At 42.5% G+C, this 27051-nt stretch overlaps 1 protein-coding gene across 2 annotated transcripts in view; it reads left to right on the top strand.

The window, feature by feature from the left end:
* rrp12 (ribosomal RNA processing 12 homolog) overlaps window positions 1-22477 on the top strand; it is a 62172-nt gene extending 39695 nt beyond the window's left edge. The window contains exons 24-35 of one of the 2 annotated variants that reach the window (XM_031904966.1): window positions 1965-2070; window positions 2292-2399; window positions 2724-2881; window positions 4575-4666; window positions 5407-5565; window positions 6459-6628; window positions 9144-9251; window positions 11249-11298; window positions 17881-17959; window positions 19496-19563; window positions 20441-20523; window positions 20930-22477. In XM_031904966.1, the coding sequence (XP_031760826.1) occupies window positions 1965-2070; window positions 2292-2399; window positions 2724-2881; window positions 4575-4666; window positions 5407-5565; window positions 6459-6628; window positions 9144-9251; window positions 11249-11298; window positions 17881-17959; window positions 19496-19563; window positions 20441-20523; window positions 20930-21029 (1281 nt within the window). In that variant the 3' untranslated portion in view covers window positions 21030-22477. 2 annotated transcript variants of the gene reach the window in all.
* The last annotated feature ends 4574 nt before the right edge of the window (window positions 22478-27051 follow it).

Here is a 27051-nt window from a genome sequence, read left to right as displayed (position 1 = left end):
CCTTCAAGGGAACAACACCAAGTCATTGGTTCAGATATGTGGATGACACCTGGGTCAAAATTAAAGAACGCGAGGTTCCAGCCTTCACCAAACACATAAACTCGGTGGACAAAAACATCACGTTCACAAGGGAAGATGTGAAAGACAGCAAACTGGCTTTTTTGGACTGTGCTATAGTTATCAAAGAGGGGAGGGACCTGGATATTGAAGTATACAGGAAACCCACCCACACAGACCAGTACTTGCTGTTTGATTCCCACCACCCTTTGGAACATAAACTGGGTGTAATTAGGACTCTACATCATCGGGCTGAAACTGTGGCATCCAATGCAGAGGCCAAGGAGAAAGAATATAAACATCTAAAAGGAGCTCTGAAAACTTGTGGGTACCCAGACTGGGCCTTCATCAAAACCAAATCAAAGACCAACAGAAAGACCAGACCTACAAACAGAAGGGAGGAACACAGCAGGCGAAACAACATAGTCATTCCATATGTTGCTGGAACATCAGAAAAACTTAGGAGAATTTTCAACAAACATCGCATTCCTGTGTTTTTCAAACCCAGCAACACCCTGAGACAGAAGCTGGTGCACCCGAAAGACCCAACACCCAAGCACATGAAAAGTAATGTGGTCTATGCTGTCCAGTGTAGTGAAGAGTGCTCAGACTTATACATTGGGGAGACAAAACAACCTCTCTGTAAGAGAATGGCCCAACATAGGCGGGCAAACTCCTCAGGACAAGACTCAGCGGTCTATCTACACCTCAAAGAAAAAGGTCACTCTTTTGAGGACAGTAACGTGCATATTTTGGACCGAGAGGACAGATGGTTTGAAAGAGGTGTGAAAGAGGCCATTTATGCCAACCTGGAAAAACCATCCCTGAACAGAGGAGGGGGCCTGAGACACCGTTTGTCACCAACATACAATGGCGCGTTGACATCCTTACCCCGGCAGTTTCACAACAGTTCACACTTCCAGTCATGTACTTTGAAGGATTAACACCTTCATCAATGAGAATCTTGGTACCATTGTGATTGGATCATACCTTCTTACACCTGTCAGTTTCAGCTAACACCTAACTGAACAAGTTCAATGGAACCATTGTGATTGGATGTCTGTGACTCTACTACCATCAAGAGTTTAAATACCGGGGAATTCCCTACCAGTCATTTGAACTGAAGAAGCCACTCGGATGAGTGGTGAAACGTTTTCAAGAAAAACTCAGAAAAAGTCCAGTTGTTTTAGACTTAATTCTACTAGATATAGTTGCTTGGGAAATATCAAATATTTATCTGTGTATAACTGCAGCCTCGTGGGTGGGGCACTTGGTCAGCCGGAGTTAATTGTCTTGTTGCTCTTCCCAGCCAACAACATAGGCGGAGCTACTTGGAGATTATGGAAAATTGATTGGCTGGGTGATGTTTATACACAGTGGAGTTCTGTAGGCCCCAAATAATACGCTCCTTGTGCATTTTGTTATCTGATTGCTTATCCATCATTAAGTCTAGCCTTAGAGATTCCCATTCAGTTTTGAGCAGTGACCCCCCAACCAGTGGTTTGTGAGCAAAATGTTGCTTACCACCCCCTTTGATATTGTTCCCAGTGCCCCTTGGAGACATGTTTTGGAAGCACAGAGACACAGTTTTACTCCAAGCAGAGGCTCCTGTAGGCCAGCAGTCCACATGGGGCTACCAAATAGCCAATCACAGTCCTTAGTTGGCATCCCCAAAGAACTTTTTTTTTTTTGCCTTTTACATCTATATGTGGCTCACCAGTAAATGGAGGTGTCTGTCCTGTATACACATACAACATACTTTTTCCAAATTTACCCTTTGAGTACAATTTTCATGACATAAAATTGTGAAGGTTTTTTTTTAAGTGTTTGAGCTACAGAAATATCCTATATATTGATGGCTGTGCGAGTACTATACATAATGGTCGCTTGCCTTTTTTAATTGTCAGGTGATGATTTGTACAAGAGAAGTTTCCGTAGGAGCACGCAAGAATGCATACACGTTACTGGCAGAGATAGGATACGCTTTCCTGCGCTTCAACCATGATCAGAAAGGTGACCCAGACATTTATTGCCTTCTGACCACATCTTATTTATTATACATGTTCTGCTTCTCACCAGCACAGCCTGTCGTCAGTATTATCTGTGAGGAGCTGCACTGTGCTGTCACATATGACATTGAATCTGATTCTTTGCACACAATGATACAAATTATGTATTTTAATTGTTTGTGTTGCTCATATGGAACCCTGCCTTTATATGCTGCTGTATTTCAGAGGCTATGGAGCAGTACCTTGCTGTTGTCTATGCAGGACTGACTGGTTCTGTCACCATGATAAGCTGCGCAGTGCTAACACTAACAAGGCTCTTGTTTGAATTTAAAGGTAGGTGTTTAATGTTGATCTGGGTAAAAATATTTGGGTAATGTAATAAAAGAGTAAAGTTAGCATATAGTAACTATTATTATAGTAATAGTTTTGATGTTGAATACATTTTTACCCTTTACAAATGATTGTTTGTTTGAGTTGGACAATCCCCAAAGCAGTTATACTTGGATTATTTTGCTTCCAAACAGAAAAGAGCAATTAACCTTTAAATAGCCACGTTCTGCCAGGTCATTTCTGACACCTTCCAGCCGGGTGTGTTTGTGTGACTGCAAGGCTTGGGCGAGATATACTCCATACTGATTAGGGAACTGTTTCTCACAGATCAAATGGGCCTGCAGGTGATTGAACATTTGCTGGAGAATGTCTGCCTCCTCTTAGGATCCAGAACACGGGAAGTGGTTAAAGCCGCGTTGGGCTTCATCAAAGTTATAATCTTCATTATGGACATAAAAGTTCTGTCCAAGCAGCTGCAAATGATGGTGAGTGAAGCAATTTCAAGAAGTACATTTTTTTTTTCCTTTTGTTTAAAATTATAATAAAAATGCACAAGGGTCATAATTGCCATCTGTTTTCCCTTTAAAAGAATAATAAGTGCATAATTATTGACATGATGAACTTCCAGTTTATGGAAACTTTACTTGTCAGGCCCTTACCTGCTGGTAAACTAAAGTAAAATAGTTTCTTGTGCCCCTGTTGCTCTTATGCAGTGAATGATACATACCACCATTATTTTAAGACCCACAGCACATCAGCCATTTAGTTTAGCCTCATGTTCCTACTGGTGGATAAGTCAGCGGGTGAGTTATTAATTAATAGTGTTCCCCATCCTAGTTTATCATGTTTATGTTAACTAGGTACTGTGCATTATTGTAGACCTGGTTCTGATGGCAAAGCAAAGCTTTTACAGGAAAAGGAAAGGCATTTTTTGCCAATAGATTAGATACAATAGTGCAAGTTATACTAGTGCTGGGCGGTATACCGGTATATACCGAACACCGTTTTTTTAAAAAAAAAAATGATAAAAATTTTTAACTTACCGGCATACCGGTGTGGGCGCCTCCTGGCAATTTTTCTTACTATTTCCGGGTTGTGCGCTCTGACGTTACGTGCGTGCTGACGTCACGCGCGCAACCCGGAAATAGTAAGAAAAATTGCCAGGAGGCTCTGTGAGCTGTCGGGGGTGCCTGCGGCTGCCTTGCCAGTAAGTTATATTTATGTGAAGGGGATGGGGGGGTGTTTGGGGTGGGGGGTGCGGATGGGGGGGTGTTTGGGGTTGGGGGGGTGTGTTTGGGGTTGGGGGGGAGGTGTTTGGGGTTGGGGGGGGTGTTTGGGGTGGTCACCTAATCATGCATGGGGAAAAAAAAAATACCGTCAAATACCGTGATACCGATATAATAAAAAAAATACAGTGATATAAATTTTTGGTCATACCGCCCAGCACTAAGTTATACCACTATATGTATTCTACAGAATGCTTTACCATACCTGAAGAAACAACCATAGAATCTCCTTCTGTTTGTTTAAGATAGCAACTGTGATTTGAGCTTGATCTGTTCTGCTTGGAAGTGAAACCAGAACAGCTTTCAGCTCAGATTATGGCAGAGTTAGGAGGGGGAGGTAGGGGCCCTGAAGGATTTTTCTGAGAGCAGGAAGTCTGACACAGAAGATCAAGTATACAGAATAAAAGGAAAGAAATGTGGTGTTTTGTTCACTGAGGACTCAGAGCAGCAGTTCTGTAAGTGTGTATGGCTGTATTTACATAGCCCTTTCTGATTAAGTTTACTTAATTTTTACCTTTCCTTCTCCTCTAAAAAGGTTGTTCACCTTTCATTTAACTTTTACTACAGAAATTAATTTTCTGAGACAATTTGCAGTTGGTCTTCATTCTGTATTTTTGTATTTTATGATTTATTTATCTTTGTTCAGCAGCTCTCCAGTTTGGATTTTCAGCAGCTAAGCTGCTGGTTGCTAGAGTCTTGTTTACCTTAGCAACCAGGCAGTGGTTGAAAGGCTGGAATATGAATAGGAGTGGAACTGAATAGACAGACAAGTGTACCATAGGCCTTAGTGCCCACCACAATCCACATTCTTACCATAGAGCTTTCTTTTCAGCATGGCAGAAATGTGCCCATAACTAATACATTTATCTTTGCAATTTTGTTTGCTCTTTAGATGGAAGCTATAGGAAATATCAACAGTGACATGAGGCGCTTCTTCCGCGTGAAGCTTAAAAACATCTTCACCAAGTTCATACGAAAGTTTGGGTAAGGCAGCAGACTACCTGCTTAAGTACAAATACACAGTGATGGGTGCAGTCTGGCCCCCACATAGATTATATTTAAATCCCAAAAGCACTTTGTGTTGTAAAATTCAGGGGCTTAATGCCAACTGGATGCAATTTTTGCTTGCTGTATATACTATGACGAAATACAGTATGGTTTGCTTTTGAATCCTAAAGTTTAATTTAAAAATATTTATCTTTTATTGTTGCATTAATATAATTTGAAAAGTGAAGAGATTATTTTTTTTTTTACCCTGTTCCTGCATAATTCTTTAAAACCTTCCCACCTCTTATTTCTGTCCACTGACTGTGAGCCTACTTGCTTCATTGTTTATCCTTTTTTGTTGAAGTGGCTATACATGGGCTAATTTGCAGGTTATTTGCCTGTTTATGGGGCCCTCAGAAAGGCCTAGCTAACTTTTCCGAGTTACTGTCTGTGGGGCAATTTTTAAAAATCCTATCAAGCAAGTACTGGATAGCCACATTGATGTGATCTTTGTCTGATATGTCTCCATAGGGCCAGTATTTGGCCCAGCCCATGAGTGGGCAAATCAGGCAGAGAGATGCTCATTTGGTGACCTTACCAAAGAAGGATAACTTAACATGTGTGGCTAGCTTTACAGTGGTAAAGTGATGTATTAATGATACAATTCTGTTAGGACGTCTTGGAAGCTTTCCTGCATTTGGTTATTCCAACCCTCCCTTATCTGCCCATGGATCTAGGTTTGAGTTGGTAAAGTCCATGTTGCCTGAAGCTTACCATAAAGTCCTAGTAAACATCCGTAAGGCTGAAGCCAGAAATAAGAAACAGAAAGCATTGAAACAGGCTGCAGCAGTGGGAGAGGAGGACGATCAAGAAACCAAAAAACTGGAGGGAAATAGGTAAGAGCACTGCTACAGACCCCTCTATTCAATCTCTGTTGTTTAACAGGTTTAGTGTGCACTAATGTACGATATTTTCCAACAGTATTACTCTGATTACTATTCATTTTCCTTGTAGTCCAGCAGCATTGATACTTCTCTTTCCCACCTGGAACCCGATATACCGATTGTGTGGGCTGCTATAGGCTATATATAGTCTCTTAATAGGCTCCTATATGGGGTTGCAAGCTAATGTACATTGGTTAAGCTGTCTCATTATTAATGTATGTTGTCCTTTATCAGCGCTATTCCAAGAATGGTGCCCTCCAAGCAGTGCCTCCAATAAAAACCTAAGGACCCTAGAGAATCTTTGTTAGTCAGGGTTTCTAAAATGTGTTTAATTTTGATGTGCCTTTTGTCTTGCTTTGTGTTAAGATAAAAATTGAATTCATCAGGACACGTGTTATCAACAGGGCAGATACTGAACTTTAATTTAAATAAGCAAACCTTTGTTTATAAAAACTAAATGCAGCAGATGCCTGATCTAGATGGTCTTGAAAAGAAGAATCTTAAGGTGGCCATACTCAGGCAGGTTTAAGCTGCCGAATCAAGTCCTTAGACCGATTTCAGCAGCTTATCTTGCGTATAGGGTTCCCCAACAGGCCTAACTGACCGATTTCTGGCCCAAAGTTGACAAGGTGTCGGGCAGGTTTGATTTTCCCATCGGATTGGGGACCGCATTGGCTCATGGATGTGCCTCCTTTGCCCTTCATTGTAATTTTATTGTAATGCCCACCTTGGGCATATTAGGAGACAGATCTGCTCATTTGGTGACCTCACCAAATGAGCAGATCATAATGTATATGGGCAACTTTAGTAGACTGTGCACTGAATGGTCCATAACTGCTTTTTAGTATGGAAGACATTTTGGCTGATTCTGATGAAGAAGTAGAGGAAGATGAAGAGAAACCAACCAAACAACAAAAGAAACTGGCCCGGCAGAAGAGCCAGGCTTGGCTTAAAGAAGGGGAGGAAGATGACCCTCTAAATTTCCTTGATCCCAAAGCTGCACAGCGTGTACTGGGTAAGTAATGAATACTGGTATGATGCATAGGCCCTCAGCCCATTTGAGTGTAGGCTCCCTTTGTGGCATTTGGTTTAGCTGCCCTATAACTGGGTTAGATTTGCATCATGGCTATAAAACTCTTGTAACTTTAGGGATGTAACAGAGTAAATAATGGTTCGATCTCAAATTTTGCCAAAGTGGCCTTCAGGCTGGGACATCAACATCTACTTCTTGGCAAAAGTGCCACAATTTGTGCCCCACTGCTATAAAGTACTCTATAGCTGTTTGATCATAGTGAGACAACAAAAGGCTCTGTCTTTATAAAGCTCTATATATCTGCAGGAATAAAGCTGACGCAGGAGATAAATAGAGCTTAATTAGTGTTATTTTTAAGGTCCATTAGATCATTCTTCAGGTTCAGTATTACTTAAAGGAGAAGGAAAGGCTAAGTCACTTGGGGGTGCCAAAATGTTAAGCACCCCCAAGTGACTTAGATCGCTTACCTTGTACCCCGGGCTGGTGCCCCTGTTAGGAGAAAACAGCACCAGCCCAGGGTACCTGTAGGAAGCGCTTCCTCCTTCCTCTCTCTTCTCCGGGCGAAATCCGTGGGCCGGCGCATGCGCAGTAGAGTAAAAAGCCGACTTTGTTCGGCTTTTCACTCTACTGCGCATGCACGCGCGGTGCTACAGGAAGGAGGAAGCGATCGCTGCTACCCCGGGCTGGTGCTGTTCTCTCCGTACAGGGGCACCAGCCCGGGGTATGAGGTGAGCGATCTAAGTCACTTGGGGGTGCCTAATATTTTGGCACCCCCAAGTGACTTAGCCTTTCCTTCTCCTTTAAAATAATGGACTATACCTACACCATAAACAACAATCTATCACTTATCTAATGTTTGGGGGCTGGGCTAATGTGCAAGCTGTATATATTGCTGAGCAACATGACTGCAAACTGGTTTTTGGTTTCTTTTTTTGTTCAAAAGAATGAGAGTATGTAACTAGGAGAAACAGTTATTTTTGTTGTGCAGAATCTGTATCCCAGTTGGCCGAGGCCATTGATACGGAATCCAGGTTAATATGTTTACACTTCATTATGCGCTGTGCTTTGCAAAGTCAATATCATTGATTTTTCTGTGATAGGTTGTCTTTGAGCTTTGTAAAAATATTATTCAAGGGAAGCCAATGCATGGGCAAGTTATTCTAAGACCGAACCATACTACAATCAGTCCTGTAAGGGACAGTAAACTTTATAGAAGAAATGTTGCCTATTGTGAAAGGGGATATTTACCTTGATAAATGTTCAAGAAGATATATAGATTTGCCTATTTAAATAGTATTTACTGTTTGGTTTCATTAACATACATGCAACTGGGTAAGTAAGGCTGATCTTTAGCTCTCTGTCACCGACCCCCTGGCTGTGTAAGGTCCTATCGATAGAGGGTACAAGCAGAACTGGGGAAGTGCAGGCATCGGTCTCTACAGCACATTTCATTTGAAATGTTCCTATTGGCTGTATCCTATGAGCAAATAGGATCACTGACTAGAAACAGGGAAAGTTAGCAATAGTCAAAACAGATGCCTATGTTGCCACATGATGGAACGCATATAAAATCTACCACACAGTGCCCATGTACGGTCAGGTAGGGGATTGGTCTCTACTCAGCTCTAAGTGGGCCCTGCTGCATTTTAATTTGCTCTTATAGACAGTGAATATAGGGTTGCCACTAGTGATGAGCAAACCTATAGTGTTTCGCTTTGCAGAAAAATCTATGAAACCATGGAAACATTTTTCCATATGTATGTTGTCAGTGGGCATTTTTTAGCTGTTTTGCCAAATTAATTCGAGTCAGTGGATATTGTTTATTGTATTTTATCTTGCACCCTATAAATTAGAGTACATAGGCATTTTTCTCACATTTTCTTCTAAGCACGAAAAAAAGTTTTGTTTCCTGGCAAAACAGAATTCTGTCACAGGTTCATGAAAATTTTCACCACTCGCAAAACCACAAAATTTTGCCACAAATCTGTATCAGGTGAAAAAATTTGCTCACCCCTACGGATGAACAAAGATAGCATAATATCTTTGTGAGTTGTACTTTTGCTTTAAACCTATGTGTATCTGGCAGCTTCCACAGCCAATGGCAGATGCATCAGTTATGTGGAGACAGATATTTAGAAGAATAAACTTCTCTGTAAAACCAGCTAGCAGCCTGGAGCAGTACTTACGGTACTTAATTCATTTCAGCTTGGAACATTGCTCAAAAGCCTATTTTTATATTAGGGGTTCTTAACTGAAAAATGGCACCTCAAGCTGTAACGAAAGAGTCATCATGACACCCTTTAATACAGTTAAGTTTCCTCCTTCAGAAAAAAAACATTTATTCATAGATAATTCTGATAAAAAGATGATTCTTGAACAATCCAAATCATGAAACATGAAGTAGATTCCAGGTTTATTTATCCAATAAAAGGTTAAGAAATCTTTATTGGATTTCCATGTATCTCTTTTGAAGCTGTGTGATCTGCTTGTTCCATAGCTACCAGGCCCGACGGGAAGAGCACCAAGCTAAAGCACGACTTTAAGACCTCGTCGGATGGGCGCCTCATTATCCAAGATGATGAAGTAGAAGAAGATAAGTCTAAAGGTACAGGACTGATTGAGCTACTGTGAGAAACTGGGAATGGATTTGTAAATGAATTTAGGTGCAGATAATTGCAGTATTAATTATTATGAACTCTTCCTGCATGAAAGTCCTTATCTGTATGTTTGTATTTATTACTGAAGGGAATTTTCTTAATTGCTTATTCTGCTTTGCTTATTTTGCTGCAGTACACCCACAATCATCCATAGTCTCCATGAGTTTCCCATATTGCTTTTGGGACTAAGCATTTGCTTCCAAACAGGGTTTTGTAATGGCATGATGCAGTGCTGTCCAACTGGCGGCCCGCGGGCCGCATGCGGCCCGCGACCCCCCTCTGTGTGGCCCCCCACCTGTCTGGCTGCTTTGATGACTTACCTTTGAGTAAGCTTTAAATGGTATCAGTACTGAGATTAACTGGCCCCCTGCATGGTTCTCACCTCAGATTCAGGCTGTAATCAGGCTGTATTGTTTAAATATGTAATCCCCTGTACTGTTCACACCTTTTAATCTCTGCATTGTTCACCCCCTGCAGTGTTCACACCTCAGGCTCAGGCTGTAATCACTCCCATTGTTCACTTCTTCACACCTCAGACATAGGTACTGTAGGCAGAGTATGGCACATACAGCCAGCATAGGGCAGGTAGAATATGGCACACACAGGCAGCATATGTCAGAGAGGGTATGGCACACACAGGAAGGGTAGTGCAGGCAGAGTATGGCACACACAGTCAGGGTAGGGCAGGCAGAGTATGGCACACACAGGCAGGGTAGGGCAGGCAGAGTATGACACACAGAGGCAGCATAGGGAAGGCAGAGTATGGCACACACAGGCAGGGTAGGGCAGGCAGAGTATGGCACACACAGACAGCATAGGACAGGCAGAGTGCTGCCTGTGTGTGCCATACTCTGCTTGCCCTATGCTGCTTGTGGGAGGTGAACCTGGCAGGGGTTTTTTGTGGGAGTTTGTTAGCAGTTGGATGGTCCCTAAGGTGTGTAATTATGTACTGGGGGTTGCTCTGCTATCCACAGGGGAGGAGGAGGCATATGGAATTATATATGTATATCTTAATATGACAATTCTTTCACATATGAATGATGGTTGATATCCCCACAGTAAGGACCAAGCATTTGGGATTTTGCTGTGCTACCACCATTGTGATAAAATAGGTGTGGTTTGAAGTGGGTGTGGTTTCAAAAAGGGGAGTGGTCAAAACTGGCTTCCATTAGCGGCCCTCCACCATGTACGCTAGAGAAATTCCGGCCCTCGACACCGTAGAAGTTGGACAGCACTGGCATGATGCAAATATTCCACACTACAGTAACCCATAGCAACAAAGCAGCTGTAGTTCATAAAGGGGTGGTTAACTTTTAGTATGTTATAGTATGACCAGTTCTTAGGAACTTTTCAGTTGGTATTCATTTTTTATAGGTTTTAAATGATTTGTATTCCTATGATTCTTTCCAGCTTTAAAATAGGGGTTATTTACCCTAGCAGCCAATACAACTATTTCTCTTTAAGGCTACAATTTTCTTGTTACTACTTTTTTTATTTTCTGTTCAGTCCCTCTCCCATTCATATTCCAATCTCTGCTAGGAGCACTAGGAACAAATATATTAGAAGTTGCTTAAATTCCCAATAGATAACGAATAGGACATTTAGATCTGACCTAGTAGCTTGAACTGGGCCTAGTTACTAATTTATCAATCCTATTACAAGAAACAGCCCAAAAATGCTTTGTTACTTGAAAAAGCGACATTCCAGAGCATTTTCAGATAATAATATTGAAAAAGTATGTAATTTATCATGTATTCTCCCAGATGAGATGGAGCAAACTGCTTTGGCTGATAATTCGGCATATTCTGTCTTATCTTATGTGCTGTCTGCATTGTATTACTTTATCACTTTTTGGTTTATGTATTTTATTACTGGACACAATTTCTGGTTACAAATGCCATTGCCAGTGAACTTACTGTACAGATATTCTTTTATCCCATAACAGCCGTTGATGAAGAAATGGCAGATCTCATGCAGGAAGTGGGAATTCGAAGTGTAAGTTTTTATATTTGGGTCATTTCAAACCCTTTAACCTATAACTTGAATTGCTTCTCAGGGCATCCTTTGCCACATATAAGATTGCAGTGTTGCCCTGGCCTCTTCTCAGGTTACAGCTAGGGACACTGAATTCACTATTATGGGATTTGGCTGAATCCTGCTCTTATTGGCTCTTGTACCTCTGGCTATTGTTTTTCCTCTTTTTACTTTTAATGCCCAATATAACTGGCAATACCAATGGTAAGTAACGTAGAAGACAATACTCCCAATACACAGGGTGCATTTCTTTTTTTATCCTGAGAGACGTAATGTTAGATCCCACAAGGTCCAGTGAGTGCATGGTTCTCTAAACCCCTGAAACTGCTGGCACCCATATTGTGTTTATTTATAAGGAGAATTTGTTGTCTTTTCCCACTAGCGTAAATAGATCAGAGCAACCATCTTGGCCTTGCCTCACACTGTTCTCTATGACAGGGTTCCCCAACCTTTCTTACCTGTGAGCCACAGTCAAATGTAAAAAGACATGGAGAGCAAAGCAAGCATCATAAAAGTTCAAGGAGGTGCCAAATAAGGGCTAAGATTTGCTATAAGGTAGCATCTACAGGAGGCTTTAATTGGTTGTAAATCTTGTGTTTTAAGATTAATTAATAAACAAGTTAAAAAGGACCAAGCACTGACCCCTCCGGTACTCCACTAACAACACTGGCCCAATTAGAAAATTATCCATTTCTCTCACGTCTAAGGGGGACACAGGGACCATGGGGTAAAGGGTCCCTCCCATCAGGAGGCAGGACACTGATGACATCAGAGTTGCAGACCCTCCTACTCTCCCTTTATCCCCTGCTGCCCCTGAAGGGCGCCAGTTTTTTCAGTGTCCTTCATACAGGAGGTTGGACCGGCCTCTAGTAGGCCCAACAGAGATGCTTCGGTCGGTAGTTAGTACCGACACCCGGGGTGAGGCCTTGTCAGAACTTACACTGACATTACAGGCAAGCCCCCGACGTGGGATACACGGTAAAAAAAAAAAAAAAAAAAATCTCTGAGCCCCAGCTCACCTGCGGGATCAGACTACCTAGCGCCCGACATCAACGCTCTCGTTAGAGCAAGCATGCGGGCCGGCACCACGGACACGATCCTTAACCGTTCGTGCTCCTCGCCATGCCAGTGCGCTTTCCCCCTATGCGACGCTCCCTTACTGGCGCGTTGGCGACGGGAAGTGACGTCACGATCACTCGCGCCGGAAGTCTGCATTCGCGCGCGGTGAGTCACAACTACGCACTTGGACCACAGTTCGCGCCACTACCCGCGCCACTGCAGTCCCAGACGAGCTACGCAGAACCGATTGACAAGGGGTGCAGACTCTCCTACCCTGCTCTTCCCCACAGGCTTCCGGTCTGTAAGTAACACCATTCTGCCGAGCACTCTCTCAGCATGGCAGAAGGCAGGGGAGATTTATTTTCAAAGGGGGGTAAGCACTCAGATTCGATTGCTACCTTTTTTGCTTGCACAAAATGTTTAACAAAGTTTAGGGAGGGACAGGTCGAGCCGCTCTGCTCCAGCTGCAGCCCCACTCAGGCCCATACATCAGGCACGTTAACCCCTTCACATATGGGGACGGTTCCAGACAGAACATTACAGGGGTCAGCTACCAGGGGCAACTCTGAACCCCAAGGACCTTCCGAGGTACCAGGTTGGGCACTCACACTGTCTCAATCCCTATCCAGTCTACAATGTATACCACAGTTAGCATCCTCCATTGATAGGATGCTCTCTAAAATGTCGGCTAACACTGACACCACACCAAAACGCAAAAGGTCTTGCCCAGTGGAAACATCCCTTAAGGGTTCATCCACGCTCCCATCCTCTGATGAAGAGATTAGTGAGGGGGAAATAATCTCATCCCCAGCGGCCTCTGACTCCAGTGAGGAGGACAATTCGGCCGACACAGCATCTGGGGTAGATAGCCTCATTAGGGCAGTCCTGGAAACCCTAAACATCCAGGAGGAAGACCCCACTCAGAAAAAGTCTAACACGCTTTTCAAAAGGCAGCGCAAATCAGTAGTTACCTTCCCTGCCCATGAACAACTACAGAATTTGATTCTTGAGGAGTGGAAATTCCCAGATAAAAAATTCCAACTTACAAAACGCTTTTCTAGACAATATCCGTTTCCTAAGGACTCAATAGAGAAGTGGAGTTCCCCTCCAATGGTGGACGCACCAGTCTCGCGGCTGTCCAAGGCCACAGCCCTTCCAGTCCCAGACGCCTCAGCGTTCAAGGACCCCACTGACAAAAAGATGGAAGGGCTTCTCAAGGCCAACTTCCTCTCCACCGGGTCGGCACTTAGACCCATACTAGCTTCAGCCTGGGTCAGTCGGGCAATTGAGTCATGGTCCAGCTCTCTAATACTAGCCATTCAGGACGATAGTCCCAGGGACAAGGTAATACAACTGGCGTCCTACATCCAGGAGGCCAACCAGTTCCTAGCTGATGCCTCACTTGACGCAGCTAGGGTTATTGCAAGGGCATCCGCACTATCGGTTGCCACGAGAAGAGCACTCTGGCTGAAACTTTGGTCGGCTGACCTTAGCTCCAAAAAATCCCTAACATCTATCCCATTTCAGGGTCAGAAGTTGTTTGGCGACGAACTGGACAAAATAATTTCTCAAGCAACAGGAGGAAAAAGTACACTTCTACCTCAAAACAAGGCTAAGTCCGTATTCAACCAAAAGAAGGGACAGTCCTTTCGGAACCAGGGGTTTCGCAACTTCAGATACAACCCGCAACAAAACTCTCAGAATAACTCAAAAAATCGATTCTCTAACAAGGGGAAATCTACATGGCAGCCCCGCAGACACCTGCCCAAACAGACCGGAGACAAGGCCTCTTCCTCCTGACTACACCTGGGTGACTCCAGACACAGGTGCCATAGGGGGTCGACTACGCCTATTCGCAAACATTTGGTCACAACTCATAGACGATGCTTGGGTGGTACAATCCATATCAACAGGTTATCGACTGGAGTTCCGACAAGCTCCCCCAAGACACTTCTTTATGTCAAGGGTACCAACCCCGGATCAAAAGAGACAGGCATTCCTCTCCATTATAGACTCCCTATACGAAACGGGGGTCATCATTCCGGTTCCTCCACATCAGCGGTTTCAAGGATTTTATTCGAACCTCTTTATTGTGCCAAAGAAGGACGGATCTTTCCGCCCAATATTGGACTTAAAGCTCCTAAACAAATGGATTGTTTACCACAGATTCAAAATGGAATCAGTTCGGTCCATAATTCGGGCACTGGAACCAGGAGACTTTTTAGCTTCCCTAGACATAAGAGATGCATATCTCCATGTCCCCATCTTTCCGCCACACCAACGGTTCCTACGGTTTGCCTTTCACAATCAACACTTTCAGTTCGTTGCTCTGCCTTTCGGGCTTTCTTCGGCACCAAGAGTGTTTACAAAGATCATGTCCTCCATGGCGGCATTTCTACGCGTGCGGGGTGTCTTCATAATGCCTTACTTGGACGACCTCTTCATCAAGGCGAGATCCAGGGACATGGCAGAACGGAACATACAATTATCCATTCAGAATCTCCAAATGTTCGGGTGGTCAATCAACATGCGCAAGTCCTGCCTAGTACCCAACCAGGCCATGCCGTTCTTGGGACTTCTGTTCCACACGACATCACAGAAGATATTTTTACCACAAGACAAACAACTCAAGATCCAGAATTCTGTCAGACTTCTCCAATCATCAGTCAGACCAACAGTTCAGACATGCATGAGGGTGTTGGGACTGATGGTATCCACTATAGAGGCAGTAACATTTGCCCAGCTTCACTTTCGACCGCTACAAGCGGCGATTCTCAGATTGTGGAAGAAATCATCTCTATTACAGAGGATAACTCTCCCAGAGGAAACTCGGAGATCTCTGGTATGGTGGTTAACCCCCAACAGACTGAACCAGGGAAAATCCTTTCTGGAACCATCATGGATAATAGTGACAACGGATGCCAGTCTCACAGGCTGGGGGGCAACATTTCAGAAGTTTTCATCCCAGGGTCTATGGTCAAGGACGGAAGCATCCCTTCCAATAAACATTCTAGAGATCAGGGCCATCCTGCGAGCACTTCAGACATGGGAAAATATCCTGAGAGGCCAAGCTGTGAGGATACAGTCAGACAACGCCACGGCAGTGGCGTACATAAACAGACAGGGAGGCACGAAAAGCAGAAAAGCAAATCTAGAAGTGACTCACATACTGGAGTGGGCAGAAAGGACGGAAACCCAGATATCGGCAATTCACATTCCCGGAATAGACAATGTGGAGGCAGACTATCTCAGCAGATATCAGATAGACCCAGGGGGATGGAGTCTGCAGTCGGAGGCGTTTCAACTGCTGACCAGACAATGGGGAGACCCAGAAATCGACCTAATGGCGTCAAGGCAAAACAGAAAGGTACCCAGATTTTTTGCAAGATACAGGGATCCTCTAGCGGAGGGAATAGATGCAATGACAATTCCATGGCGATTCAGACTAGCCTACATATTTCCTCCTCTTCCCATGTTACCACGGGTGTTACGAAAGATTGCCAGGGAACCTGTCACGGTAATCTTGGTCGCTCCCTGCTGGCCCAGGAGGTCATGGTATTCAAGTCTACTAGATCTATCCCTGGAACCTCCAATTCCGCTTCCCTTGTCCCCTCATCTACTCACTCAGGGACCACTGTTTCACCCCAACCCTCAGATATTCGCCTTAACGGGATGGCTCTTGAGGCGGCAATCTTAAGACAGAAAGGTTTTTCTGAGGAAGTAATTCTGACTATGATTAGGGCACGCAAACCTAATACGTCTAAGATATACCACAGAACATGGGAATGTTACAGATCTTGGTGCGAAAGGGAGGAATTGCAGTTTCCGGAATTCCGCCTAGCATGGGTGCTACAGTACTTACAAGAAGGTCTCAAGAAGGGACTTAGACTGGGATCACTGAAGACCCAGGTGTCAGCCTTATCTGTCCTATTTCAGGAACGCCTAGCTCTTATGGAAGATGTCCGCACCTTCCTTCAGGGGGTTTCCCGACTTTCTCCTCCATTCAGACATCCGGTGTCTCCGTGGGACCTCAACCTGGTACTATCAGTCCTCATGGAAGTACCCTTTGAACCATTAAAGGAAGTGGGAATGGATTTCCTCACCTGGAAGACTGTGTTTCTAGTCGCAATATCTTCAGCCAGGAGAGTGTCTGAGTTGGGGGCGCTATCATGTGCAGAACCATTCCTAAATTTTCACGAGGATAGGGCAGTACTTCGTACGGTTCCAGGATTCCTCCCCAAGGTCGTATCATCCTTTCACATTAACACTGAAATCGTGTTACCATCCTTTTGCAACAACCCAAAGAATGAAAAGGAGGCCAAGTTACATAGGTTGGACGTGGTCAGAACCCTTAGGGTCTATGTTTCCCGAACAAGGGCTATTCGAAAAACAGAAACACTTTTCATAGTTCCCTCAGGGGCACGCAAAGGGCTTCCAGCCACAAAGGCTACTTTAGCTCGTTGGATAAAGGAGACAGTGAGACGTGCATATCTGGTACGGAGAAAGGCACCCCCGATAAGACTCAGGGCTCACTCCACTAGAGCAATAGGAGCTTCTTGGGCTCATAGGAATGCGGCCACAGCCGAGCAGGTATGCAGAGCGGCCACCTGGTCCTCTCCGCATACATTTACAAAATTTTACCATTTCAATACTTACCTGTCTGCAGAAGCAGCCTTCGGACGAAAGGTTCTCCAGGCAGTTATTTCCTAAGTTGTCAGAGTTCTTCCCTCCCTACTGTGGGTGGCTTTGATACGTCCCCATGGTCCCTGTGTCCCCCTTAGACGTGAGAGAAAAGGAGGTTTATGTACTTACCGTTAAAGCCTTTTCTCTACAGTCGTAAGGGGGACACAGGGCTTCCCTTCCCGAACTCTTGTTTTATAGTTCATTTCTACAATGTTGAGAGATGTGTTTTTAGTTCTCAGTTACTTGTTACAAACTGGCGCCCTTCAGGGGCAGCAGGGGATAAAGGGAGAGTAGGAGGGTCTGCAACTCTGATGTCATCAGTGTCCTGCCTCCTGATGGGAGGGACCCTTTACCCCATGGTCCCTGTGTCCCCCTTACGACTGTAGAGAAAAGGCTTTAACGGTAAGTACATAAACCTCCTTTTACCACCACTCTGTGTGATCTATCCTTTAGCCAATTCACTGTCCAATTACAAATATTATGTTCTAAGCCCATATTTCCCTTATCTGTTATTTTCTAAATATACATCCTACTGATAAATATGGCTTTTTTTATCTTGACAGTTTGCATGCAGCCTGTTCCTCAGTTAGGTAGCCCCTTCCTTCTTGTTCAGTGAACCGGAAGTCAAAGGTGTTTCTTATTCATACAGTTTCTACATGTAGATTTAGCCATCACATTAAGACTGAATAATAATAACAGTGCCTGGCCTTGGGGCTGTGGGGAATCAAATGCATTGGCAGTTACACTTTTAGCTCTTATCAGACATATTTGTTGCTATTGATCATTTTTTCTTTATTACAGAAAAAAGCTCAAAAGAAGAGATTTCGTGAAGATAATGATGATGATGATGATGCCACAGATAAAAAACCACAGTATAAATGTATGCTAATTCTTGTGTTTGAGTGGCACAGTTTCTTCTCTTGAGTCAATTTATATGTTATTTCTTGGGTAGGTTTTAAATGCTTTCATAGAGCATGTCAGGCAACTTCATCCTGCTCCTAGGCTGCTCCTTATATACTCCCTCTGTATTCCTTTTATTGTAGAGTATTTTGTGTCACTGGTACTTTTGCTCTTCATTGGTAAGATTGTTCAGAGCGCGGTGGCTTGGTTTTTTCTTTTTTTTCAATCATGTCCACTTGTTTATTTGTTGCGCTTGCTGCTGTCTTACATGGGCAGATAATTACAGACACTTTTCTGCAAGTGAAAAGCAGTTAATGCCAATATAAGATATCCCACTCTTAACCGTGAATGGTTACCAATTGGAATGACTGAAGAGTTCCCCATTCCCACTGAGCAGCAATTAGTTTCTAAGGAAACAGCACTGAGAGGGTCAGAGGATCTGGATAGGTTGTAGGGGTTTTTATTCCTGGTTTCAATTGTTCAAATCATTAAAAAAAAGACCAATCCCTAATAAAACTATGGCACAGATATATCTATCTATCCTGAGCAAAGATGAAACAATTGCAACATCTATGGACAAAAACATGTTGCAGTCAGTTTTAGCAGCCTTTGTGCTTTCAGAGTGCTTTTCAGAGTTATATTGTGATTGTCTTTGGGGTGATTGAATTAAATTGTTAATGCAGAAACCCCATAGTAAGATCATTTCTTCACTTAACATCACCTCAGTTTTCTTTCTATGAATTACATTCCACCAAGATAATTTGTTTCCTTGTAAAAAGATGTAGAGATGTAATTGTTAGCTCCCTGTTGTTGCAGTCCTTATGGTTTACATGCTTAGCGTAGCAGCAAAGTACAAGCAGAAGCAAGCGATCCAGTAATTATGTGGCGCTGCAGAGAGTAGGTGTTTGTTTTACATATTCACAAAACTTTTATTTGCCATCTATCGATTACTTTATGGTTCTCATTTAATGTGTGATGCTTTGTGGACATTGAGCATTACTAATACAATGTAGTGCCAGGTGAGCTCACAGTGACAGGTGTCTGCTTCATTTCGCATCCTTAATTTCCCCTACACAACATGTTTTTCTCTTTTCAGTTCATAAAGTAAGGTAAATTGGGTAAAAATGTACCTTTTTTCCACAAAGCCTGGGCAGTGGCACTCAAACTCACTTATGAGACAAGAGGGGCACAAGGGACATTTGAAAAAAATAGGGGTATGTGGTGCGAGTCAAGCGGGTCCTTAACTATCTAGAACGGAGGCCATGCCCAACTCTGCGCATCAGGGCCACACCTAGCACCACAGTTCCGCGCAACTAACCTGAAAAATGTACCAAACACCCATGTCTACTCATGTAACATGTTTTTATTTCATATTGTAATTTTATTTTACTGTTATAAATAAAAGAAAAATAAACCTTTAAAAAAAAAAAAAAAAAAAAAAATAGTACCTTTTTTGCATTGAGCTGAGCCGATCACTAGACTTTATTCTAACTTGATCTGTGTGTCTTATTGACAGCTGGCGGCTCTGGAATACACAGACCAATCTCCAAAAAGCCAGAAAGTGGAGCAAACTACAAATCTAAGGTATAATATATATACATATTGTAGGTAATATATGTTTTGAGACATGCCCAAGTTCCCAAGCCTGCCCTGACTTGCCATAACCCCACCAGTTCCAGCCTAACCACATCCTGGTTTACTTGCATTCAGCCCCTTTTCAGATCTTAATTTGTGACCATAATATGACATAGGCCCTGTAGAAACCTCCTGAGCCACACAGTGTATGAACCCAATACTGCCCCATTCACCCTTGCCTTAATTAAATGCAGAGCAGTACAGCAGGGATTGGTGGCTGTCATCTCGACTCAACCAACATTCTTTTCCCATTTCTCTGGTACTGATCACTGAACAAGAGCTTGGGAATTTGAAGTCAATATCAAATCAGTAACAACTGCTCTTGTTCCTGGCTGTAAGAGAGAAGGGAAAAAGAAGTAAAGTAGGCAGAGTTGGTGGCCACCAACCCCCATGCTATTATGGGTTTTATTAACAGGTACTGGCAAAGGGGGGTAGGGTCCTGTGTTATAAAAATGAATTTCATTTTTCTTTAATGGTCTTAGTTCACTGGTTCTAGTTTCTAGGAGGGGCAACGTTGCTTGGTTGGAGCTGCTGACTAGTTCCGAGGGGGCTAGTAGCCTCTGTATTTTACTGTGCCCCTGAAAGTGAAATCTTTACACAATGCTCCTGACAGCCCTTCATTAAAGTGGCAGTAAGCAGCTTTTTGCCTCCCTTCCCTTAGGCTGGTATAGCTGTGTCTCCATTATATTCCCTTTTCTATCACTCACTCGTATACTAGCCACATTCATAGCAAAAGGTCTTTGACTGCATGTTTGAGGAACGTTCTGTATGTTTAAGTACTGAAAGTTTGTATTTGTGAATGTTATATTGTGTTTCTCCCTAACAGAAAGGAAAAGGCGACGTGAAACAGAAAGGCAAGCATGATCCGTTTGCATATATACCTCTAAACAAAGCCACCCTTAACCGAAGGTAATTCTACTACTGTCGCTTGCACCGGGGAGAGCAATGCTTGGCTTTTATTGTTAATGGGGCACAACTGTATATTCGTTTTTGTATGTGAGCAATTGCTGATAAATAGTATTTGTAACCTTTAATAATTTCCCTCATTTGGAATCCACAACACATGGTGGATCTTGAGGGGCAGAGTTCCTTCTTATGCTTAATTTATTGATTTTTTTTCATTTTTTTGCTGTTTTTTCTGTTTAAGATTAGTCTTTATGTTCATAATAGCCTTTCTTTTATCTTCTTGTATATTACTCATTCCCAAAAAAAGCCATTTATTAATAATTATTGAAAAAGTTGGATATATTTAATTAAAGAGTATAGTTTATCTCTTGGATGCATATATTTGAAACCCATTTGTTTCTACTTTTAGGAAAAAAGCAAAGATGCAAGGCCAGTTTAAAGGCCTGGTGAGAGCGGCACAAAGAGGGGCACAGAGTGGACTGAAAAAGAGAAAAGACAGGAGGCTTTAAGGTTTCATCCTCAAAGTGCAAGAATGTGTTTGATGCAGGGTGTGTAATGGGGAGCCAGCAACCTCTCTTGAGCCGCTCACCCCCTAGGAAGAGGTGCATTGCTCTGCCATTTACTCTGGGAAACTGCCTTTATAAGGATTACCTGGAAAACTAGGAGTCATTAATTTCCCACTTAATCATTGTGATATATAAGCTGCCATGGATTCTCTATACAAAATACAACCCAATAAAATGCATCTTGGTTATTTTTCGAGTGATGCAAGTGAAATTGTTTTTCCCCTACCTCGGGAAATGTCATATTTCCACTCGGCATTAAAATTCTTGATGCTACGGTGAGATCTGCACATTAAGATAAAAGTCATTTTATGCCTTCCAACATAGCTTTTGCTATGATTTGAGTCATGGATCCTGATTTAAATGCAAGATGAGTGGGATGTTACATGAAAACTGCTTTTCAGGATGACTGTTCCCATTGAGATATCTGTTATCAATCTCATTTCCAACAGCACGGGGGCATGCAGGTCACACAAAGAACAATGGACAACACTTAATGGATGATATGGCGCTCCTCTCTTTACCTAACAGGTCAAACCATACAAGGCTGTGTGTGGGTTTTGCCAGGAAAGATTGAATATTCACCCGCCTGAATGTCTTGCCAGCCCTGAAAAGGTTAATTATCGGTCTTAATGTGGTCGGAATGGTAACAGCCCCCTTATACTCGCTCAGCTGATGCTCTTCTGAAGTGAACAACTTAACCTTTGTCATTGTAAGACATTTAGAAATCCTCAAGCGTGCTCCCTGAAGAGGATGTTCTGTATTCTGCAATAATGTCCGACCATAAAGCCTCCTAATGCTGCATTAGGTGATCATAAGATTTGGAAATCACTCCCAGCATAAAGCGGCTCCTTATTTCGTAATATGACAAACATCATTGCTTGCTTGTCAGTGCTGCTGCATTTACAATCATTTAAAACCCCCAAATTATAATCTTGTCATTGAAATTTTGTTCTGAATTTTTTTTTTTTGTTTTGAATTGAAGGCACAGCTTTGTAGGTACAACTTTCTTACTTAAAGGGTCAGTTACAGTAATGCAGGGATCCCCAACCTTTTTTACCTTTGAGCAACATTTAAATGTATAAAATTGTGGGGAGCAACGCATGCATGAAAACATTTGCTACGGGATGACCAATAAGACGGTGATTGGTTCTTTGATAGCCCAATGATGACTGGCAGACTACAGGAGGCTCCGCTTGACTGTACACATGGTCTTTATGCCTCCAAATCTTTTCTTCAAGTCAGAAATTCAAAAATGAAAACCTGCTTTGAGGACATTGGGAGCAACATCAGGGGGTGGTTGGGGATCACTGCAGTAAGGTAAACCTATTCATTGCTATTGACATGGAAGTTACATGCAAAATGGTGGAATAAATGTCCCTCTCTACCTTTTACTGTTCCAAATGTTCATTAATGACAAGTGCCCTGGCTGACACACAGACCAACCTCGGCACCATATTGCTTTCTTAAGAATGTTAAGCTGTCACCACTCTGCCCATGAACCAAGGGCTTGCTTTTGTGCTTAGCAAGTGGAGAGCCTAACATCTAGTTGTATATGGGGTATTTATATTTCCGGGTGTTACTGCCTTTTTAAAGGGTCAATTTATAAACGGTTGAATAGAAAATTCTCCATAAAATCATTCCTAAAAGACTCCAAAGCCTAAACAAGTAAATAGTGTACATGGTGATTATTCTAAAGAAAAACTTCCAATTTACATACTATGACTGAACAGCCACAGATTTCCCTAAAAAGGGAAGATTTAGGAATATGTCACATGGCATCTCCCAGGCTTCTCAGACAGGAGATACAGTGTCTGAAGCACACCCTGTTGATTTAAACAGTGAGTTCACAATGTCTGGTGTAATAAAATACATAACATATTTATTATATGTGCATCACTGTTTACTTGGATGGGTTGGCATTGCAACCTGGCAAAGCATATGTCCCAGATATTGGATCTGTATATCCCCTATATACAAATATGATCTAAAAGGCATTTTCCTTGCCCCCCACCTGTATATAGGGAATATTGCAATGTGTTTTAAAATATAAGGAGGTTAGTAGTCACCAAGATTATAAACAGATCAGTTACTGATCTTACTTATGGGTAAGGCACCTGATGCCCATGTGAATACTGCCGTAGACCCTGAATAAACAGAATAATACAAATGGTAGGCAGTATTACACATATATTGTCTATGTGATACACAAAACAATCATAGATTTATCCAAAATTCAAAAAGTCAGTCCTACTAAAAGGGCAGAGGTACCTCAGTGCTCCATGAAAGGAGGGAGGAGCTCAGGGACCATTGAGCACTGAGGTGTCTGTGTCCTTTTAGTGTGGCTGATTTTTTAATTAGAGACTATTAAAGTGATACTGACACCAAAATATTTCTTATAAAAATATGAACCTACTTCCAAACCTACCTATAGGTCATGTTGACTGTTTTTTCCTAAAAGTCCTGTTTCTCTACATAAATCCTACTGAAGATCCTGAACCCGACTGTCTGGCAACCCGACTGTAGCTTCTCAATCTGTCAAAAGGACTACATCATAAACTGGGAGGATTCAGCTTGCCGTTTGCTTCAAAGAGCTCCCCCTCCCTCCCTTGCATAGCATTGCATGGCGTTGTGAACTAGATAGCAGGCCGCTTGATCTTTCCATTGCCTGCCTACTTCTGCTCTTCCCACGAAGAATTAAATAGCAGGCCAGCTTAAGCTTTCGTGTGCCTGCCTGCTTCTAAGGGCTCTCCCCCCCTCCCCATTACACATAGACAACGGAGCTGAGCTTATGTCACACACCGGCTGAAAGCAGATTTGTGATTGCGCATATTTATTCACTTGGGAGGCTTTTAAATTAAAACCTGGAATAGGGGAACAAACATGGCTGCTCCGTGGGTCTGTAATTCTTTCTACCATAATTATGAAGCGAAAAAACTTTGCAGATTTAGTTTATAAGGAATTTAAAGCTGATACAAATTAAAACACAACAGCAGGTGTAAAAAAATTTTTTAAGTTGCTGTCAGTATCACTTTAAGACATAAGGCAACATGCTCAGTGTTTTTATACACAGGGCTGGACTGGCCTGTACCATGATAATCCCTGGTAGGCCCTTCCCTTTTTCTGTTTCGCAATGTTAACTCCTTGCTACCTTTTCCAGGTTCTGCTTTTGCTTTCATTTATCCCCAGCTGTGTTCCCAGCTTGCTTCACACTGCAAATGTCACTTTCCCAAATATATAATATATTACTATAGGACCAGCAGGATGAGTTTCTTTGAGAATGCAGAGGCTTGGCATCTTTTGTGCCCAAATGGAACACAGTACAAATAATATATCACATAGGAAACACAACTGGCATGCAAAGCATTATTCCTGAATTTGTTGCTCAGGAAACTGCCACACAATTCTTTTTTTTTTTTATATATAAAAAAAAAAAAACAGCACTTTTTTGCCTATATAAAGCAGTAATACTCAACAATGTCTTGAACGTAGGGTTTTTTCAGCAATAACAATGTTTTAGGAATCACTAGTGAATGGTGGGCCCTTGGTGTCCATGTCCTACACTTTATAAATGTTGTGGAATGCGGTGGTGACTCTTAATATATTCATTCAATAATACATTCATTTAATTTTGTCTATTGACAAATTATATTGCTAAGCAACATTTTATGTAGTGAATCAAGTAATGTTCATGTTTTGTAAAACATAAGGATATTATACATTGCAGAGACGTTCCATGGCCATAGAAATTTCAGGCTTGTGCTTTGAGTTTTTACAGAGGTGATTTCTAAAATCTTCATATTTGATTTTAAGCAGGGGGTGCATTACTCATTATAATACACAAATTTTAATGAGCCATGTGACAGAAATTACATAAGTAAGCCCCATTTATAATGACATCATTTACAGGATATTCATTTTTGTGTATTATAGCAATATATTTGTGGTTCTGGTGTATTATATAGTGATAAATGTACTTCTATTGTAAAATACAAGGATATTATGGGTCATCAAGGTGCTCCATATTAAAGCACAAGGCTGAAATCCATGAATATCCTGATTGTAATACCCTGTAAATATAGGATTATCCTGTAAGGCTGGGGAAATTTGTGACAGCTCGATGGGTACGTTTTGCCCATATGTGTTGGACATATAGCTCCTGTTTCTGACACTGTAATATTGCAATGCAGCGCCCATTGCCATAGCTGTCTTAGCCCCTTCCCGAATACCTCAAGCCTTACTAGTATAGCTCCATAGATACACTGGCTACTCAACAGCTGGTAGGGAAGCAGTAAGCTTGAAGTACTGTTAGAGAAACATGAAAACCTACCCAGAGATGCAGTAGTGATAACAATTCTAGCATAATAGAAATAATAAGTTATGATGATATTAGGAGTTACCTTGGAGTTCTTTGATGCTGAGTAACTTCATAGATTACAGGGTACAGAATGAGAAGGTACAGGTGCCAAGCCAAAGGTGACCATTTGCCATCAACACCTCCCCCCGCTCTACGTTGCCTGCTAGCTTACCAAAAAAGTCTTGCTATCCCTCTCCCACCCCCCTAACATATTTGCTCACCCACTCTTGATTCTGGTTGTGCAGTTCCCCCAGGGGCGGAGTTATAGAAGACAGGAAGAAGCATGTGCCTAAGGCCCTAGCACCTTCCCCATTGCTTCCTAGGCACATGCCTATTCTGCATAGTTCTGGTCCTGACGGGTACATTTGGTGCTCCCTTTGCTTCTATAACCAACTTAATAAAAGGGGTTAGTATTTAGGGAGCATGAAAACTCAAAATTTTTTTTTTATATCACAATGACCTGTGTGGCAGCTTCTGAAAAGACTCAGGCCTAATGGCAGCTGTGTTCTCCTGAATTAAGCTTTATTTGCTAGTCCAAAGCTCAGACAATTTGTACCTTTTCCTAAACAAAGAACCAAATTGTGCCAATGAAACAACACTTAACTCACAGTTGCACCATTGGTTGAATTAGCACATGTTTGTACATGTGAGCAGTAACGCCACGGCAAGGCTTCAACCCTGTTACCGGCATTCACACACCTTTCCCTCCGGGTGTAACGCCTCAGAGGAGAGCCAATGGGAATAATTTGCCATTGGCTCCCCTCAACAGAAAACATGTCAAACGTGACAACGACAACACAAGAGGCATCAACTGCACGTGTCTATAAGTTCCACCCTTTGCTCATTTAACCTTAACCGATTTAACTAAATTTGCAGGCTAAGGTAAAAAAAAACCCTGTCTGAAGCGGCTGGTAATTTGCCTCGGACAGGGAAAAAAACCCTTGGCCTGGAAAAACAACAGAATTACAGAACTATATACATAACTAACAGGGTATGGGTTATATAGACATGATGTGCAGGAAGGCAAAGCAGGCTGGGATCTTAGTATCTGCTCGCCTTCTTGTTACACCCTTAGCTCACATTCTCTCACACATTCTCTCTTAGAAATAAATACTTACCTGGAACTTACCTCTCTTGATGTGCCAGATGAGTGACTGCCTCTCATAATTCCAGGCCTGATGTTACCCGGCAGTCTCATACTCTGGGAGATGGAATCCCAGGTGAAGGAGGAGCTGACGGTTGAAACAGGAGTTGCAGGGGATGATCCGGCCTTTGTGCAGCAGCTAGAGCTGGTCTTGAAGCCCACAGTAATGCCAACTGCCCTCTGATGTTCTTTATCTCTGCTCAGTTGAAATACCATGGTGTTATTATTGGCTGGCTTACACACATACCAATATACTCACTTCAGCCAGCTGGAACTTAAAAATGAAAAGCCCGGAACGATGTTTCTGTCCCTTGATGTAGCTTCATCTTCCTGGGCCCCGAGGAATGACAGGGGCGGCTCTCCATTATGTGGCTGGAATAATTTTGCTGGTGGCTGCATGAAAGGGAAAAAAGTATTATAGTCAATATGATACAAAATCCACTGTGAACAGTTGGCCATGTATTTTA

This window comes from Xenopus tropicalis, chromosome 7 (genome assembly GCF_000004195.4).
Source record: "Xenopus tropicalis strain Nigerian chromosome 7, UCB_Xtro_10.0, whole genome shotgun sequence".
NCBI classification, from domain to species: domain Eukaryota; kingdom Metazoa; phylum Chordata; class Amphibia; order Anura; family Pipidae; genus Xenopus; species Xenopus tropicalis.
This window is presented reverse-complemented; position numbering and strand designations above follow the sequence as displayed.